The sequence below is a fragment of the Natrix helvetica genome, assembly GCF_964273705.1.
Source record: "Natrix helvetica genome assembly, chromosome: 2".
Classification (NCBI taxonomy): domain Eukaryota; kingdom Metazoa; phylum Chordata; class Lepidosauria; order Squamata; family Natricidae; genus Natrix; species Natrix helvetica.
The window spans coordinates 238,258,491-238,278,930 of record NC_138552.1 but is presented as its reverse complement, the minus strand read 5'-3'; the positions used below and the strand labels follow the sequence as shown (position 1 = coordinate 238,278,930).

The window sequence follows — 20,440 nt, the reverse complement described above, 5'->3', positions numbered from 1 at the left end:
TGGGGAAAAGGGTGGACATGTCAAAACAAAGAAAAGGGAGAAGGCAAGAATAGAGAAGTGGGACAAAAGAATTACTAGGAAAAAATCAGACAACTAGAAATTGTTATATGGGTAAATACAAAGCTGAGATAAGGGATTTACTCCTAAATATGACAATAAAATTAAGTTGCTAACTAATTGATTATGATAGTGGAAAGATAATTAAATAAAGGTTAAATATATGGAATATGGACAAATATGAAATTGATATGAGGAGATTGTAAATCAGAGGTTTGTGATTCACTTTTATCCATGATAATTAAACTGAGTTGCTAATTGATTGAATATGACAATAGAAGGACAATTAAGCATGGGTCAAAATATATGAAACATGGACTTATATAGAACTTCTAAGATGATGAACAAAGTGATATGTGTACCGCTTGTTATTCTATATATTAGATTAAGGGAATTGTAATGAACATTGAACAATAAGGATTCCCATTTATAGACAATTAAGGGTAACCTAAACCAAGATATGGAAAAATGGAAAGGGAACATGAAATATACTTACAATGGGAAACTACTGAGATTTAAAGACAGAATCACAAGGTGGGACGTGTAAGGATGCATAATTATATAAATATGATGAAAATAGCTGGGAATTGTAACCAGATCTACATTTCAGCCAAAATAAGGCTGAAGGGGGTGGAGGTTTAAAAGCACAATGACTATATATATATACATTCTCTCTCTCTCTTTTAAAAAAAGGAGGAAGATATATGTTAAAATTAAATATGTATATTGAAAAGGAATTATAAATACCATCAACATTAAATGAAGCTGAAATACACAAAGTAAATGAGATGAAGAGTGTGAAGTAGAGGAGGTAGGTAAGGAAAGAAGAGATGAATAGAAAAGAGGGCAGGGGGGAGGAAGAGGAGAGAAAGGAGGAATGGAAAGGGGAGAGAGGAGAAGGAGAGAGGAAGAGGAAGTAGAGAAGAGAAGGGCGACAAAGGGAAGAAAGCAGATAGGGAGGCGGAGGAGAGAGCGAGAAGAAAGTGATGGATAAGGTACAAATATGATGTATGGAGAGCAGAAGAGCCAATCATTATTTTGGGGAGTTGATGGCAAGACGAAATGCTGTAAACATTTAATAATACAATACGATGTTGGCTATGTAATAGTATACATCTGGTTTATATGTTATGAAAATGAGAAAAAAAACTTTATATATAAAAAAAGAGACTCTGACAAAAATGGTAAAGGTATCATTTCATAGTGCGTGGGAGAAAGGTAATGGTAAATCACTCCTGTATTTTATCAAGCAAATCACATTGAGAAACAAGATCAAATGACTTGCAATGTAGTGCTGATGATGGGCCCCTTATGCTGAGAAGCTCTTAACATGCTACTGAGGAATAATCAAAGGGTTTTTTTGAGCAACAATGGGGTTTATGATACAACTAAGTTAAAACTCTTTGGATACTGCTATGCAGGGAAAGAAAATCTGGAGTTGCCAAAACTGAAATACAGTGGGAACATGGAATGTGAAAGATGAACTGGAAAAGCTTAACATTGTGACAGATGCAACGAAATGGCTACACATTGATATCTTACATATCACTGAATTTAAAAGAACTAATACTGGATATTTTCAGTCAGAAGATCATACTGCTTACTACCCAGGACACAAAAAAGCAAAAAGGATAGTGTTGCTTTCATTATTAGGAAGGATATATAGCAAAGACAGGATTTAGGTACAATATATTTCGGTAAATGCAGTCAGTTGACCAAATCAATTGCAGGACAGCCTTCAGTTATCAGCGTTTATGCTCCAACCACTAATGTAGAAGAATATGAAGTTGACTAATTTAATGGCCAAATCAATCTATCATCTATCTATCTATCATCTATCCATCTATCTATCTATCTATCTATCTATCTATCTATCTATCTATCTATCTATCTATCATCTATCTATCTATCTATCTATCTATCTATCTATCTATCTATCTATCATCTATCTATATGTAAATGGCTGTGTGTGTGTGTGTGTGTGTGTGTGTGTGTGTGTGTATGTTCCAGCATTAACTCTGGAATACCTCGAGCAATTTCAACCAAACCTGGTGCACAATACAATATAATAGCAGAGTTGGAAGGACCTTGGAGATCTTCTAGTCCAACCCCCTGCCTAGGCAGGAAACCCTATACCGTATCAGACAAATGTCTATCCAATATCTTCTTAAAGACTTCCAGTGTTGGGGCATTCACAACTTCTGGAGGCAAGCTGTTCCACTGATTAATTGTTCTAAGTGCCAAGAAATCTCTCCTCAGTTCTAAGTTGCTTCTCTCCTTGATTAGTTTCCACCCATTGCTTCTTGTTCTACACTCAGGTGCCTTGGAGAATAGTTTGCCTCCCTCTTCTTTGTGGCAACCCCTGAGATATTGCAACACTGCTATCTTGTCTCCCCTAGTCCTTCTTTTCATTAAACTAGACATACCCAGTTCCTGCAACTGTTCTGCATATGTTTTAGCCTCCAGTCCCCTAATCATTTTTGTTGCTCTTCTTTGCACTCTTTCTAGAGTCTCCACATCTTTTTTACATCATGGCAACCAAAACTGGATGCAGTATTCCAAGTGCGGCCTTACCAAGGGATTATAAAATGGTATTAACACTTCATGTGATCTTGATTCTATCTCTCTGTTTATGCAGCCTAGAACTGTGTTGGCTTTTTTGGCAGCTGCTGCACACTGACTTACTCTCTAGATAAAAATACTGTCTATGTGTGTGAGGGGGAGGTAAGACATCCCTAACACCCCTTGGGGTGTGTGTTCTGTTAAGATACAGCCTGTTGTGCTGTACTGTCATATTGGCTTCTACTGTACAGCGCAGTGGAGTTGCCATGGTAACAGCTTCACAGTAACTCCACAAGGGGGCTCACTCTGGTAAGGGGGAAAATCCAACATTAGAAATTTCGTTTGGTCTGGACATTTTCCCCCTATAAATAAATAGCTGAGCAATGCTGGGTTATCAGCTAGTTTAATATAAAATCAACAGAATAAGCAAGCAAGACATGCTTCTTGGTGGTTGGAGAATAGAATACCAAAGTTAGAAATAGTAAGGTGAAAAATGCAGTTTGATTGTATGGCCTTCTCAGTAGAAATAAAGCAAGAAAACACTTCAGTAAGTTTCAATGATTTCTTCACTGATAGGGAACCAGAGGAAGAGGAATGAAAGCAAAGAAATTGTTAAGAATGACTATGAAAAAGTTTCCCCAGCCTATGGAATGCTCACCCCAATATTAGGATAATTGGCAAAAAGGGAATTAACTAATTAACTTTAGGCTATCTGGTTGGTAAATAGTCAGCATTACTGCATGTCTTTTTATGTGTATTCCCCATTATGTGCCTACTTACTCTCTTGTAATCCCTTTCTCTCCAATTTCTTTATTCTTTAGAGGGCAGGGAGGGAAAAAAAGAGATGAGACAGGAAAGATTATCTAAAGCAGTCACCATTTTAGGCAATCTCTCTGTTCTGTGAAGGGGAAAAAAGGAAAAAAAATGGGTCATAGATCAATGCATGCTCACTGACTATAATGGCAAACGCATGGCTGAGGAGAGTTGCTACGAAAGTCATTTGTGCACCTTGGTTGCAAAGTTATTTTTTCAGCACTATTTTAACTTCAAACAGTTGCTGCATGAAGCAATTGATAAGTAAGGTTTGTCTGTTGACATTATACATTGGATGATAAATGTAACAGTTGAAACATTTGTGAAGGAAATTGTTGTATGTTTGAGCAGAAAACTAGATTTTTTTTTCAATATTAAATATTGGTACTTACCAGTTACTTGTTTTCTCAATGTTTCAATTTCATCCTTCAGGCTTTTAATTTCTAAATCTTTGCTTGCTGTTAATGGACCATCTACAGTTGAATAATGTAGGGCCTGGACTGTTTGTGTGGACTCTTTAAAAAAGCAAGGAAGATGTAAGAAACTGTATTCAAAATTTTCAATCCATACATTTTGGCATTTCAATGTGTGGTACTCACTTGCGTAATATGGTACCCAAGTATCTGTGGCCTGACAATTTTTGGACCCGATAGATTTTATAGAATCTTATAAAGATTCTATAAAACTTTCTGTCATGCCAAACTTTTGAACTTCTATAAGGAACTGACCTTCACTTTCTTCTAGTAATCAAGAACAGTAATAAAATAAATCACTATTACATTGATCTTATTTTTTAAAAAACAGTACGTTAGCTAATTTACCAAGTGATGGCATTTGTGCTAAGCGTAGTTGCTTTTCTGTAACTACTGTCCATCAGGTAGGTAAATTGTAGAAAAAACAACTAGCTGCAGCCACATACTGCTCACTGATGGTGGTGGAGGCAAATCTTCCTGAATGGATACCACTATTTGCCCAATCATAGAGGGAAGACTCACTGCTTACCAGCATTTACCACCATAGCACTGAGCCATGGTGGTGCAGTGGTTAGAGTGCAGTACTGCAGGCTACTTCTGCTAACTGCCGGCTGACTGCAATGTGACAGTTCAAATCTCACTAGGCTCAAGGTTGATTCAACCTTCCATCCTTTTGAGATGGGTAAAATGAGAACCCAAATTGTTGGGGAAAATATGTTGACTCTGTAAACTGCTTAGAGAGGGCTGTAAAGCACTGTAAAGCAGTACATAAGTCTAAATGCTATTGCTATTGCTATTTCAATATAAAAAACCAAATGCTTTAAATCAATCTTAAAAGAGTGATTTGCTGGCAAGAGAAGGGGAAACAGAAAAAGTTGAAGCCTCCTATACTGTATCCCTTTGGAAAGCAATGGAAACTAAAACGGGAGCGGCTCCTGAGGTGGCTCAGGAGTTCATGGCTTCCATGACGGCCATGGACCTGACCCAATTAGTGCAGGGCCCCACTCACGAAGGGGGCCACACACTGGACCTCATTTTTGTATCTGAACAGTGGACGAGTGATCTGGGAATAGGGGATTTAGTCATCACGCCCCTGTCATGGTCAGACCACTCATCCCTCCGGCTGGACTTCCCTGGCGCTATCCCCCACCGCGAGGAGGCGGAACCAGACCCTATAAACTGGTACCGCCCCAGGCACCTGATGGAATCGGATAGATTCCAGACGGAGCTTGGGCCAATACCTGTAGCCTTGTCCCGCGCCCGCTCCGAGGACCTAGTGACTGCCTGGAATAGGGCGACGACTGGGGCCTTGGACCGGGTTGCGCCTTTGCGACCTCTCCTGCGGCATCGACCCACCCGGGTTCCTTGGTTTACTGAGGAGCTTAGGGTGATGAAGCGGCACAGGAGACGTCTAGAGAGCAGGTGGAGGTCCTCACGCTCCGAATCTGACCGAACACAGGTAAGAGCCTATTTGCGGACTTACCTTGTGGCAATAAGAGCGGCCAAACGTAGACATTGTGCTGCCCTTATTGCGTCCGCGGATAACCACCCTGCCGCCCTGTTTCGGGTGACCCGCTCCCTTTTATCTCAGGGGGCGCGGGAGACACCCTTACAGGGTAGAGCAGAGGAATTTGGGGAATATCTTCAGGACAAAATCGATCAGATCCGGAGCGGGTGGACCTCCGTCAGCGGACCAGACGAGCCCCCAACAGCGAGTCTTGAGAGACCATTCTGGGAGGAGTTTGACTCTGTTGCCCCCGAGGATTTGGACAGGTTGCGTGGACGGCTGCGACCCACCACATGTTTAATGGACCCGTGCCCCTCCTGGCTGGTACTGGCAGCCTGGGAGGTGACACGAGGCTGGCTCCTGGGCCTGGTGAACGCCTCACTGGGTGAGGGATACTTACCAACCGCCTTGAAAGAGGCGGTGGTGAGACCCTTGCTCAAGAGACCTTCGCTCGACCCAATGGAACTAGCTAATTATCGTCCAGTCTCCAACCTCCCCTTCTTGGCGAAGGTTGTGGAGAATGTGGTGGCGCAGCAATTTCCACGACACCTGGACGAATCCGACTATCTAGACCCATGCCAGTCCGGCTTCCGACCCGGGCACAGCACTGAGACAGCCTTGGTCGCGTTAGTTGATGATCTCTGGAGGGCCAGAGATAGGGGTTGTTCCTCTATCCTGGTCCTATTAGACCTCTCGGCGGCTTTTGATACCATCGACCATGGTATCCTATTGCGCCGGTTGGAGGGGATGGGAGTCGGAGGCACCGTTTTGCGGTGGTTCGGCTCCTACCTCTCCGACCGGAAGCAATGTGTGTTGACAGGGGGGCAGAGGTCATCCCTGAGGCCACTCACCTGTGGGGTGCCACAGGGGTCGGTCCTCTCGCCTCTCCTGTTCAACGCATATGTGAAGCCGCTGGGCGAGATCATCCGTGGTTTTGGGGTTGAGTACCACCTGTACGCTGATGATACTCAGCTGTACATCTCAACCCCAAACCACCCCAACGAGGCTGTCGAAGTGATGTCCCGGTGTTTGGAAGCCGTCGGGGTCTGGATGGGGGACAACAGACTCAAACTCAACCCCTCCAAGACCGAGTGGCTGTGGGTGCCGGCACCTCGGTTCAGCCAGCTGACTCCATCGCTGGCCATAGGGGGCGAACAACTGTCCCCTGTGGAGCGGGCGCGCAATTTGGGCGTCCTCCTTGATGCCCGGCTGTCAATGGAGGACCATGTGGCAGCCGTGGCAAGGGGGGCGTTCCACCAGGTTCGCCTGGTGCGCCAATTGTGCCCCCTACTGGACCGGAGTGCCCTGCGCACGGTCACTCATGCGCTGGTGACGTCTCGCCTGGACTACTGCAATGCCCTCTACATGGGGCTTCCCTTGGGATGCATCCGGAGACTGCAGCTAGTTCAGAACGCAGCCGCGCGGGTTATTATGGGGAGTACACGTTACTCCCACGTAACACCTCTCCTGCGCGAGCTGCACTGGCTACCTGTGGCCTTTCGGGTGCGTTTCAAGGTATTGATCACCATCTTTAAAGCGCTCCATGGCATAGGACCTAGTTATCTGCAGGATCGCATCCTACCACACACGTCCCTGCGACCTATCCGCTCACACAGGGAGGGGCTCCTCCTGGTGCCGTCCGCTAGGCAATGCCAACGGGCGACACCTAGGAGTAGGTCCTTCTCTGTGATGGGCCCAACCCTCTGGAATGACCTCCCCCCTGACATTCGAACTACCACCGACCTCCGCTCCTTCCGTCAAAAGTTAAAGACTCACCTATTTCAATCAGCTGGCCTGGCACTTTCTTAGTTTTACCTCCCGGGGATTTATTTTAATTTGGTTTCGGGTTTTAATTGGGATGTTTTTAGGGTTTTAGAATAATTTATTTCTTGTACAGTCTATCTCCCCCTCCAAATGTATTTTAAATGTATTTTATTGTTATGATTGTATTTTATTTGCATTGACTGTACACCGCCCTGAGTCCCTTGTTGGGAGAGGGGGCGGTCTAAAAATCTAATAAATAAATAAATAAATAAATAAATAAATAAATAAAATAAAACATTATTTTGTTACATTCTTAAGTATCTAAAAAAAATCAAATTGCATTAAGGGAATAAATGAACAGAACTTCAGGGAAGTTGTGTAAGCTAGATTCTTTCTACAAATCATAAACCAGGCTAAGCAAGTATTCAGTACAAATCTCTCCATAATGGGGAATGAGAAGTAGACTACAGGTTTTGCTCAATCCAACATTTTAACTTTTTGTTTAACTTTACCTTGCATAGAAATTCCACCCTCTATCAATTTCACTTATTAAACTATTTTATGTCCTCAATTTCATATTTAGTCTAACCATTACTCAGCAGTTTTGTCTTTTAATTATCTCACTTGGTTTTTGTTTCTGAATTATTTTTAAATCTTTCATTTCAACATTAAAATACTCTCATTTGTATGTTTCTTCAAGCTCTTCCATACTGTATTCTCTGATCCTCCAGAAAAACACCCTAATAAAGTCCTAGAGGTCATTTGTTCTCCAACAACAATTTTCCACATATTCTAAAGTTATAAGCCATGGATTGCGTCTGACTTGGTTTTAATTTTGCTCAATACATTGTCACTCTTACTTTACTTATTTTCTTTCTGCAAATGTCTTAATAATACTTTGGCTCTATGTCCATCTTTGCAATATCAAAATATTAATAATTTCTTGTAATTTCTACTTGTAAAATATATTCTTTACATCCAAATTATTACTAAGCTGTACCACTGACTATACCACAGAAAATTAATGTCCAGTTATATGCGGAATGTTTTCAAATACTGTTTCTACTGAAAATATAGTAATATACAAGTCTTTCTACCACATAAGTTACGGAATCCAAAATGGATATAGATAGATAGATAATCATGTATACTTTATATAGGAATACCTTGAAGTTTTCTGCTAAGTTCCAGCTTTTCTTGCTCTAAACGTCTTATTCGTCTCTCATATGCTTCTGCAGCTAAGGTATCTTCTAGCGTTCTTTGAACATTGGCATCAAGTTCCATTACACGTTGCCCAGCTGCAAATCTTAGAGTACTACGATCCGAAAGGACACTGAAAAGATAGTTATCAGGTTTAGAAGATTTTAACAGAGTGATCTTTATGACTTTCATATTAGGATAATTAAAAGTTCATATATGTATTCCAACAGAAAACTAGAAGCTGTTAGGTCACTTTATTGTACATTTTTTTTGCAAATGTATTCATGAGGCCATCATAAATTGAAATTGAAATCCAACATAACTCAAGTAGAATTCCACTTGGATATTCTAATGAAATCCATTCAAAAAGATTGTTCTCTTCCCTCTTATTACCCTCCAAATTGACTTGTAATGATCTTCCAAATATCCAGAGTCAATTTTAAATGGCAATAGTCAAAAGGAGGGACAAGAATAGTTTTGCCACCTCTCCCCATTCCAGCAATGAAATAGCAGTTAGTAGAAAAAAATAACTAAAAATTACCCAGATACTAATATATACTCTTAAAATATCTCCAATTATGCAGTGATGCTAAAAGTTTTCTGCAAAAATATGACCTAAAACACAAACTGTTCTGCATATAAATCCTAAAACTAGATAAACAGAACCAAATTAAACAAATGAGTCAAACATATTGTACTTATTCATTGATTTATTGTGGGAAATGATTCAAATGATGCTCAATTCTGCACATCAGTCTGGAGGAATTTTAACCCATTCTTCCTTGCAGAAAAGTTTCAACTCAGGAATGTTAATATGTTTCCTCTCATGAACTGCTTACCTCAGGCCCTTCAACAATATTTCTACAGGATTAAGGTCAGGATTTGGATTTGACCATTTCATTTCTTTAGTTCCTAAGGCCTTTAGTTCCATAGACATCATTCAGATATTACCGTATTTTTCAGACTATAAGATGCATCATGATTTTGAAGAAATAAATGAAAAAAAAAGTTTTTGCACTCTGCAGGCCTCCCAAACCCTTTGCACGCCTCGCTTTTTGGCAAAAAAAAAAAAAGGGCATGCAGAGCTTTGGGAGGCTCTTAGAGTGCTCATGGGGGCAAAAATGAGCACAAAATGGTCCATTTTTCATAAAAACAAACCATTTTTTGCAAAAAAAAAAGGAGGGGCATGCAGAGGGTTTGAGAGGCTTTAGAGTGCTCCTGGGGGCTGGGGGACAGGAACAAGCAAAACGGACCTGTTTTTTGCTTGTTTTTTCCCTCCCCAGCCCCCCCGGAGCACTTTGCAAGCCTCCCAAACCCTCTGCACATCCATTTTTGCAAAGGGGCGGGGTATATTCAGATTTTCACCTTCTTTTTGGGGGGGAAAGGTGCGTCTTATACTCTGAAAAATATAGTATATGCCTTGCTTTTAGTGTGATCTTGGTTGGTCGACTACTCCTAGGGAGGGTAACAATGGTGTTGAACTGCCTTCAGTTGTACAAAATCTGCTGACAGTGGACTGGAGGAGTCCAAATTCCATAGTTTTATAATCTTTTCCAGCCTGATGAATGTCAACACTTGCTTTTTGGAGATCTGTAGAAATCTCCTTTTTTTTCAAATCATGACACACTTCCACATACCTGTGTTATGAAGATCAGACTTTGGCAGTGAATATTCAGAATTAAATTCTTTAAACAAAGCAGGACTTCTGCACTCACACCTGATTACTAGATTTCCATTGATTGAAATATCTGACTCTAATTTTTCCTTCAAATGAACTGATAATCCTAGATGTTCATAAATTTTGCTACACATTCAATAAATCAATTAAGATTTTGACTCATTTGGTTAATCGGGCTTTCTTTATATAGTTTTATGGCTAGTATGGAGAACCGATTGTGTTTTAAATCATATTTATGAAGAAATTTTATAAATTCAAAAAAGATTCACAAACTTTTAAGCAGCATTGTATATACTTGATAAAGCAGGTATGGAAATGATCTACGATATAAACTTTCCCAACTGTGTAAGTCCTGTATTCCATTTGTCAAAAGCCCTTTCAATATCCAATTGCATATTGAATAAGTATTCTGCAGTGCCACTGCAAAACAACTATTATGTTTATCTCTAGCCATGAAGAAATCCCTTGCAATTTTGGCCTTTTAATATTTTGCATTCACCTATTATTTTAGATGGGTTGGCATGGTGGCTCAGACACTGGGCTTATAAGCTGGAAAGCCAGCAGCCCAGGTTCAAGACCTGAGCGCCACATGATGGGATGAGCTCCCGTCCTTGCCCCAGGTCCTGCCAACCAGTGGTGGGTTCCTCCCGGATCGCACCGGATCGCGCGCGCTCCCTTTCAGCGCTCCACCTGGCTTGCGCGCTCCCTTTCAGCGCTCCACCTGGCTTGCGCGCTCCCTTTCAGTGCTCCACCTGGCTCTCGCGCTCCCTTCCGGCGCTGAAACCGGAAGTACAGTTTTGCCCGGCCCTGGCGAAGCAACGACGCCTGCCTGCGCTCCACCAGCTCGGCTGGGAACGGAGATGTTTCCTCAGCGGAGCGGAGCGCCTGAAAAGTCTTTTCAGGCGCTCCGCTCCACTGAGGAAACATCTCCGTTCCCAGCCGAGCTGGTGGAGCGCAGGCAGGCGTCGTTGCTTCGCCAGGGGCGGGGCAAGACTGTACTTCCGGTTTCAGTGCCGGAAGGGAGCGCGAGAGCCAGGTGGAGCGCTGAAAGGGAGCGCGCAAGCCAGGTGGAGCGCTGAAAGGGAGCGCGCGCGATCCGGTGCGATCCAGCAGGAACCCACCACTGCTGCCAACCTAGCAGTTTGAAAACATACAAATCAAAGTAGATAAATTGGTACCACATCGGAAGGAAGGTAACAGCGATATATGATGTCATGCTGGCCACATGGCCATGGAAATGTCTTCAGGCAGTGCTGGCTCAATGGCCTTGAAACGGAGATGTCAACTGCCCCCTCAGTTGACAATGACTAGTGGAGTAAAACCTGCAGGGACTCCTCTGCATTTCTTATTATTATAGAGAAAATAACCAACAAGAACTATATATTGGATATAACTGGATATAACCAATATATTGGACTAACATTAGGGATTTTGTCTGGTGTGCAAGTTTTATTATACAGTCTGCACTTTCTTTATTACTATGAAGATGGAAACAATGTGCCATTCAACGTATGAATTTTGTACTACAACTGGTTCAGAATTTTTATGTAAAATGCATACATTGCAGAAACAAATATTAGCAAATAATGCAAGGAAATACTTCCATTTAATTCTATTTTATTTTTAAATCACAAAATAATTGAGCTATTCTATTATGATTTAGTTATAAACAAACTGGTCACTCACCAGCTACTTGTATATGTGAATCCTATAAATGGCAGGTGATGGCCAGAAAATGCAGTATGTGTTGGCGGCGGCATTGTCTCCTGAAGTTTAAAGGAACAAGAAGAGTTTACTAAGTTAGAAAAGGTTAATCCATTTGTATTAATTTCAGGTAAAATTAGCATAATGGGTATTCTGGTTCAGAAAAAGTAGCAGATTTAAAAGACCATCACAGAAACACTACCACTGGCTTGGTTGGTCATTTTATGGTAGTGTAAAAGTAATTCTGGTTCAATGTTTCTTATTTCCAGCAATGTTTACATCACCAAAATACAGAACAAAAAGCTGAGAAAACAAGAAAAACCAGGGGAGGGGGAGAAATCTCTGTTTTGGACTGTCTGATTGCCATTTTTGCTTACTTTAGAAATTCATGAAAGCTTGTTATTGTTCAGTTACTTTCCATTTTTTGTGACCCAATGGACATAAATTTTGATAGTAGTGTAAATCAGTAATTTTAATTTACTTATTTGTTTGTTACAAATTTCTTTTGCTGCCTATTTTAAATAATGATTGGGGTATTAGTAAAAAGTAAGATAGAAATTTTATACATAAATACACAAATATCAACGTAACATATTAAAAGACACTCTCCTCTATTACTTACAGAATTTTTTAAACAGTCATCATCTACATCAAAATTTGAAGTATCTGTTGGACTGCTGACTTCAGGAATATAAGGTGCTTCACAGTTCTGAATGTTATCCCAGTCAATCCCTGAAAAAAATGGGTGGCTTTTAAAGTCTTCTATTCCATTCTGCCCAAGTCTATGTTCTCTGCTGCAGATAAGCCTTCGAATTAGGTCCTTGGCATTTTCAGACACGTCTGTCATTTGGGCAGGAAACTGAAATCTTTCCTTAAAAGAAAAAAAGAATGCTAATTAATAAACTAATGCTAACTACTTAAAAAATAACATAAATTAACCACACCAACTGAAGAAGCAAAACCCTATAGGTTCTCTATGGGTACATTTATATCTTCCATCAGAAATTTATCAAGTACAAATATATTGCCACATAATGTGAGTTACCACTTTGTCCAAGGAAGCGTCTTCAGTAATGCATATATTCAGAAGTATAAGCACAAATTGGTAAGAAATTTTCAACACTTGTATGTTGAAACCTAGAGTTTTTAGAATTTTGTTATACACTTAGTAATTCACAAAATATATGTTTTGGGAAAGTATGCACAGAATATTTTATATCAAAGATACAGTACCTGGCTTGAAAAATGATACGCATACTAGGAATTGCACCATAAAAAATAAGGGGTACATTAAATGAAATTTGCAGGAAGATGTGTAAAAATTTGAGATCATACTATTCTTGTAAAATAATTGACAAGTCGGAAACAAACTGAGAAAAACCAAAATTGACAGATTCAGTCTAGTTGAAACAATGATTGAACTCCTTTTAACAAGCAGTCATCCTTGTTTCTGGTCAGTGGTCATATTTATCTTTCGGTTGGCAGAGAAAGGATAAAATAGTTCTTATTAAATTAACTCAGTACAATTAATATGAATACTGTCTGAGAATGTTATTTATACTTTTGTCACATGAAATGAAAAATTTCTATCTGGTTGCAATTTTGGAGGCTGCACTCAAAAATAGAATTCCGAAAGTGAAATTCAACCTCACGACAACATTTGTTTGCATTAATGATCTTTTCCTAATTTTGTCATTCTTCTGGACACATGGAAACTTATATCACTAAGCAAAACAATTCTAGATTCCTTGGATGCTGTCATTCATTTCTACAGACAAGGATAGCTCACTCACTTTGTGGTTCATTATCTTTCCATATGTCTCCACCAGAGATTCAGCATAAAAAGGTGTTTCTCCATAAAGCATTTCATACATGCAAACACCAAGGGACCACCAATCACATTCGGGACCATATTTTCCTTTCCCATCTTCCATAGCTTGCAGAATTTCTGGAGAGATATAATCTGGTGTTCCAACTGCCACTGAAGACTGAACCTGTAGGGATAATTATTTCACAGTAAAACATTACCCATAACACTACTTCTATTTCTATATGTACAGGAATAGATCCATTTATATTTAAAGTAGTGATAGGTATGAGTAGATGGAAGTAAAGAAGAATGTTTTCCACCATGATAGATTAAAAATTCTACTAGCAATCTGGCATTTATTATCTATAGCTGTTATCTTGTTCCTGAACTTGCAGTGAAGAAAAATTCCATATCAATGTACAATCTTTTATTTCTTCCAGATTGTATCAAATACTGAAAGATTGTATTAACAAACTTTGCACATTTTCACTTTTTTCAAAAATATATAATATTTTGCTACTTGCAGTGGTGGGTTGCAGGCAGTACACCCCGGTACAGGCAGGCACCGTACTGTTCCGATATAGTGCTCTGGAGGGTCCACCCGTCCACCCGAGCTCCTTATCTGTATTTGAGCTCTTCGGCGCATGGAGTGCATGGTGCCTGTGCGACGCTCTGCCAAGCAGCTGGAGCGTTGCGGAGGCTTGCGGAGACGTCGGAAGAGGTAAGGACGCATGCGTGCACTGCACATGTGTGCCTGCGCGCTGAGTGCATTCATGTGGAGGACACCGGTTGCACCGTACCGGTTGCACTGAGATCCGGAACCCACCACTGGCTACTTGGGAGTGATGTAAACAAAAAGTAATAATAATAGTAAGTGATATAGAACCAGATATTTAACCTAATTATGAGTTATGGCTAGGAAATACTAGAACACACAGATTGCAAACAAGCAGAAGTAGGCTCTGGATTTTATCACAGATATGGAAGAAACTAAGTAGATGTATTTTTAGAATGCAAACAGGATTTATGATTTTTTTTCACATGTTTCTGATACTTTAAAAAAAAAACTATATTCAAAGCTAGGGACCAGGAGAGAATATACAGATAACATTCAAACATAGTGAAACAACACAAATCACAAAGAAGACCATTACATGAGACAGACTGCAAGAAAAATTACAGGTTTGAGTCAGTAGGAGGGAGTAAGGAGAACTAGAAACTTTTTATATTTTAAAATGCTGAAATATTCAAAAACATGCTTTGAAATATCTGAATATTTGTTCATTATTACTAAATAAAATTCTTTAATAATAAAAACATTCTATTAATTAACAGAAAAAAACAAAGTAAAACTGACTGCAGGTATTTTTCAATACCTAACTTTGTTGCTTAAGGACACAAAATCTATAGAAGGGAGTACAGAGCTTCATTTTGCTCTGTAAAATGTTCTACAATAAAAGCATCTAAATTATGCACTCAGTACCCAAATTCTATGGTGAAATAGATCAGTGACAGAACAAAACATATGGTAGGTATTACAATACAGAACTATATAAATTCTATCAAAAATGAAAGGTTCACAGGATAATGGGAATTATTAAATATTTATGGACAATGATAGTAAAATAAGATATTTGGTGAAAGAACATAAAAGGAATGCAAAGTAAATGAATCTTATAGTATATCCAACCAGAAGAATTAAAATGGGTTTCTATTACAGCTTGCACATAATTGCTCAAAAAGAATAATTTAGCAAACAACATTTCTTTATATCAAATATAATCCCAAAACTGAATTGGTTAACAAGGATCAAATATTAAAGATGTCTGAAGCTACATTTTAACTGAGTTTATTTTAAAAAAATCTAATTTACCGTTCCATCTTCCATCAGCTTCAGACAAGAACCAAAATCCGCTAATCGAATATGTCCATTCACATCCATCAGGATATTGTCTGGTTTGATATCCCTGTGAACAAAATTCATTTGGGTCATTCCATGTTAAGTGTCATTTTATCAGTCTAATAAAATATTTTGCATTTCAAACACTTTGGGGACATCTGAAATTAAAATGCATATTACAAAGTAATCATGATTTGATGAAACCTGAATCACATATATTTCTATCAATTAATGTGCATCAATTAAAATCTGTATACATTTACACATTAATGATATAATAGTAGTGAACTGCAATATTTGTACTTTTAAGTAAGGCATGTAAGTGCTGCATCAAAAATAATATTACAAGATACATGCCCTGTGTCGGTGAGGAGATCATAAATGTCTTCTAAGATTTTATCAAGTACTTTCTAAAAATAACTTAATATTCCATTGTAAATTTAAAAAAAATATTAATTGACGTATGGCACAAAAATAAACATAAAACTACTAAAATCATTTTAAATATAATACTTCAAAATTCAGATACACTGAGTATGATAGATAAGTGTAAGTGCATTCAAATATAATTGTTGTACATTGTTTTCTTCTTCCCTTATAAATTTTATTCCTTCAAAGATGTTGTTGATTATTTAATGTGTCTTCTCTAGTTGTTGTTGTTGCTGTTATTGATGATAAAGTGTTGCCTACACAGTGGATTCATAATTTTTGTTGTAAATATAGAGGTGTTATAGCTTCTAAATGCTGCTTCACAGTACCTTTCCTGGATATCTTTATTAGCAGAGGAAATCTAGGAGTAAGACTTATAAAATAAGTACTAATGTGATGGCATTATGACACATTATGAGTCATATTCTACATTAATTTGTTCACTTTGATTCCTTATCAATAACATAGCGTACAGGGAGAGGATGCAGCATGCAACCCTTCAGTTATTGTTTAATTTTCCATTGACCTGAGCACAGGTAAAGAGAACTATAGCCTATCAGATCTGGGTAATGACACATCTTTTACTTTGAAAACAAATGTAGCAACCAAATGAAAAGACCTATGTACAGAACTAAATAAATGATCAGATCCAACCTCAGCCTTAGAAAAAAACACCCCCACCCTACCTATTAGCCATTAAACCTATGCTCTGGGCTGTTATAATACCCTCCATCTTCCGTGAGCACAACATGGAACACAACTCTTGAATTTTTTTTCCACCTCAGAAACGACTACTCTGGGCATTCTTCCCTGATGCTGATTTTTATCCTGCTGCTTCCAAGCTTAATTTAGGCCATGTTAATAATGTGAAGTATAGTTTGTCTGTGACTGATGATATATTGAAGGTAATTTATTATTGTTGCTAAACAAGACTGACTTTGGCAAAGTACAAATAGTCCTCTTACGATCACAATTTATGTTGTTAAGTGAGAAATTTGTTAAGTGAGGTTTGCTCCATTTTATTACTTTCCCCACCACATTTGTTAAATGAATCAATGCAGTTGTTAGGTTAGTGTTCTGACCCCCCTTCCTCCGTTGCCCACACAGCACACACACTCCGGAACAGTACAAGGGAACAAGGTTTATTACACGAACAGACAAGAGGTTTCGTGGCTGCAAGCCACCAAGACAAAACTCACAGGGACAGAACACAAAAGCAGCTATCCAGCTTGCCAGGATCCCAGATTAGAGCTTCTGGCATAAGTCCTTTGTTGATTGCTACGCAGAGCCTCTCCAGAGTCAACCCTTTTATAACCTAAAAAGGGCATCTCCCAAACAGCACCTGAGAGCTCTTTACTGCCTATAATTACGCCCACGCTCCTTGCGTCTCTGGGCGCGCCGGAAACGGGCATCTAGAAACGCCCTGCTAAGTTCTGAGTCACTGTCACATGAGTCCTCCCCGCTGCTCCAAGGCAGGGCATCGGGAGTCCTCCTCCTCTGGCTCTCACCGCTGCTCCATGCCTCTGGCGCCACCTGGTGGCCGACCAGACTCTCGGATCCCTGCTCAGCCTCCGAATCCTGTCCAGGATCGCCCATCTCCTCTGGAGCTGACTCGTATGGACTATCACTCTCGGAGTCTGGTGGCAGCGGCAGCGGCTGGGCCACAACAGGTTAGTAATGTGGTTGTTAAGTTTCCCCTTTGACATTGCATGTCAGAAGGTCGCAAAATGGAATATCATGACTTGAGGACTCTGCAACAGTCATAAACATGAGTCAGTTATCAAGCATCCAAATGTAAATCACATGACCATGGCGATGCTGCAATGGTCAAAAGTGTGAAAAATGGTCATAGGTCACTTTTTTCAGTGCTGTTGTAACTTTGAATGGTCACTAAATGAACTTTTGTAAGTTGATAACTACCTATACAGGAAGCTCTTTTTTGGGAGACTACAATTGGGACCAGCAACTTGGTCATTAAGTGGAAGCAGTCACTAAATGAAACTGCTACTATGCTTATGAACTTACTTCAGCTTTCCCTTGCTTTACAGACCTGCAAAGGTCATAAATGCAAGGAATGATCATAAACATTACTTTTTCATCACCATCGTAACTTTGAAAAGTCATTAAACAGTTACTAATGAGAACTATCTGTATCTCAGTGTAAAAATTAGCTAAGCCTTTTTTATGGGCCAGGAAGGAAGGCTTTTTATAACATTAAACAAGGCTTCTAAACTAGCTACTTTGTATCTAGAAAACTGAAAAATAAAATTTATTTTATAATTTTGCATATTGTATCACATTAACAATATAAGCATTTATTCTTGATCTGGCTATAGCCTCAAAAGTAAAAATTAGAGCAAGAAAGACAGAAGGGGGAACAGAGATAACCATATTTTATGAAGTTTAGTTGATAAAATAGCGATGGTTTGAATGAATATTTAACTACCAAAATATAAGTGAAATATTTGCTAATATCAATACCATAAGTCTTCACCATGGTCTAAAGATTAAGTACAATCTATTAATTAAGGCACACAGAAGCTTTTGAACTTGTGTTGTACAAGAAGTTGTTGGTCAATAAATAAGTAGAAAAAGTAATTTTGCTAAAAATGCTACATTCATCTGGGAATACCATCTGTCAAATGCATCCTGAAAGAATAAACTATAGAGGAATACAAAATACGTTTAGCTGCTATGATACAAATTGTTGATACTAATGACTGATATAAATTGTTGACATGATACTGATTATGTAACTTCAGTATTGTATATTTATCTACTTCTGCTTACTGCCTGCAGCCAGCAGTTTGATTCTCACCAGCTCAAGGTTTACTCAGCCTTTTGAGGTCGGTAAAATGAGGACTCAGATTGTTGGGGAAAATATGCTGACTCTGTAAAACTGCTTAGAGAGGTCTGAAAAACACTGTGAAGTGATATATAAGTCTAAGTGCTATTGCTACAAAAAGAAATGGAGAACTGAAGCCAGAGATGAGCTCCTCCCAGTACGATACGGTACAGTACGCCAGAAGAGGCAGTGAAAATCTGGCGGACCAGACCAGTAGTAATGGTAGTTCTCCCATCAGAAGCTTCGTTAGAAGCTTTTTTGTTTTTAAAGCCTGTTTTCCCTGCCGGTTCAGGCAAGGGAAAAACGCCTTTAAAAAGTAAAAGAGAGAGAGGGGGGAGAGAGGGAGAGGGAGGGAAGGGAGAAAGAAAGAAAAAGAAAGAGGGAGGTGTTAGAACGAAACTCACTTTTCAACTGGGAGATTCAGCAAAGGAGAAAAATAATCTGTGTCTCCAAATTGAGCATGCCTGGCTGTGGAATTCTAGGAGATGAAGTCCACAAGTCTTAATGTAATGCTGCAAACTTTGGAGACCCCTGCTTTAAACTGAAAAGCTGCTCGGAAGGAGGTTTGCAAAGTGACATTCAGCAGTTTGTTTCTGGGTCAGCTGAACAACAAACTGGATAAAAAGAAGGATTCTTATATGGTTCTGTGTTTTTGAAGTTTTGGGGTTTGTGCAATATGGGCTTTGTGTTTGGATGATTCCCTGATTGTGTGACTGGAGCCAAACTTTCTATAGGTTCATTATCTCATTATCTCTATCTGGCAGGAATGTGGAATGAGCCTCAGGCAGGTTTCTTTGCTAGCAGCTTGATTTTTCCTTTTCTGGGAGCCTTATGGGTAATATTTTATTTTGGGGACGTTGCTTCCCACAGAGGGAAGAAAGAAAGAAAGAAAGAAAGAAAGAAAGAAAGAAAGAAAGAAAGAAAGAAAGAAAGAAAGAAAGAAAGAAAGAAAGAAAGAAAGAAAGAAAGAAAGAAAAACAGCATAGCAATTTAGGGCTAGAAGGCTACTCGGATGTCATCTAGTCCAACCCCCTGCTGCAGCAGGAAACCTTACATTGTCTGGATTATTTTGATGCCTCTAACATAGAGGAAAATTGCCAGAAAGGAAAAGGAGTTTACTAGGACAAGGCTGCCATGCAGAGGAAGGCAGAGATATTCCTTGACTTATGACTACAATTGAGCCCAAAATTTTGGTTGTTAAGCAACAGTGTTGTTAAGTGAGCTTCACCACATTTTACAAGTTGGCCATGCCCACTCGGTCACATGACCACCAAGCCATGCCCACAAAATAGGCCATGCCAACAGAATAGGTAATAATTTTTTTTTGAAATCCACCCGACTGAAGCCACAATGAAAAGAGAAAATTGGAGGAGGGTAGTAGTTGGGGAAACTGAGATTTAGAACCTTGCCTCCCCTTCTTTCTTTCAACAGAAAGAAGAGCCTTCCTGTTCACTACAACTGACTTCAATAGGTATGGTAACATGAATGGCCACCATAATGCCAGTTGCCAGCTGCCCTACAGGAAACCTGCAGCACAGATGTGGATGATGCAAAAGGTGCAGGTAGAAGGTGCAAGAAATCCAAAATTTTCAAGACTACCAGTTGTCAAGGTAAAGAATTGGACAAAAGATATCCTGAAGACATCACAGTCATAAACGGTCAAGAAAACTAAATATTCAGTAAGTCACATCATTTGAA

At 39.5% G+C, this 20,440-nt stretch overlaps 1 protein-coding gene across 6 annotated transcripts in view; it reads right to left on the bottom strand.

The window, feature by feature from the left end:
- CDC42BPA (CDC42 binding protein kinase alpha) overlaps positions 1-20,440 on the bottom strand; it is a 157,026-nt gene that overhangs the window by 62,618 nt on the left and 73,968 nt on the right. For all 6 annotated transcript variants that reach the window (XM_081941643.1, XM_081941642.1, XM_081941644.1 and 3 more), the window contains exons 6-11: positions 15,442-15,535; positions 13,552-13,752; positions 12,381-12,629; positions 11,741-11,820; positions 8,343-8,509; positions 3,825-3,947 (exon numbers count right to left, since the gene is read on the bottom strand). In XM_081941643.1, coding sequence (XP_081797769.1) covers positions 3,825-3,947; positions 8,343-8,509; positions 11,741-11,820; positions 12,381-12,629; positions 13,552-13,752; positions 15,442-15,535 — 914 coding nt within the window. The remainder of the gene's footprint in view (positions 1-3,824; positions 3,948-8,342; positions 8,510-11,740; positions 11,821-12,380; positions 12,630-13,551; positions 13,753-15,441; positions 15,536-20,440) is intronic.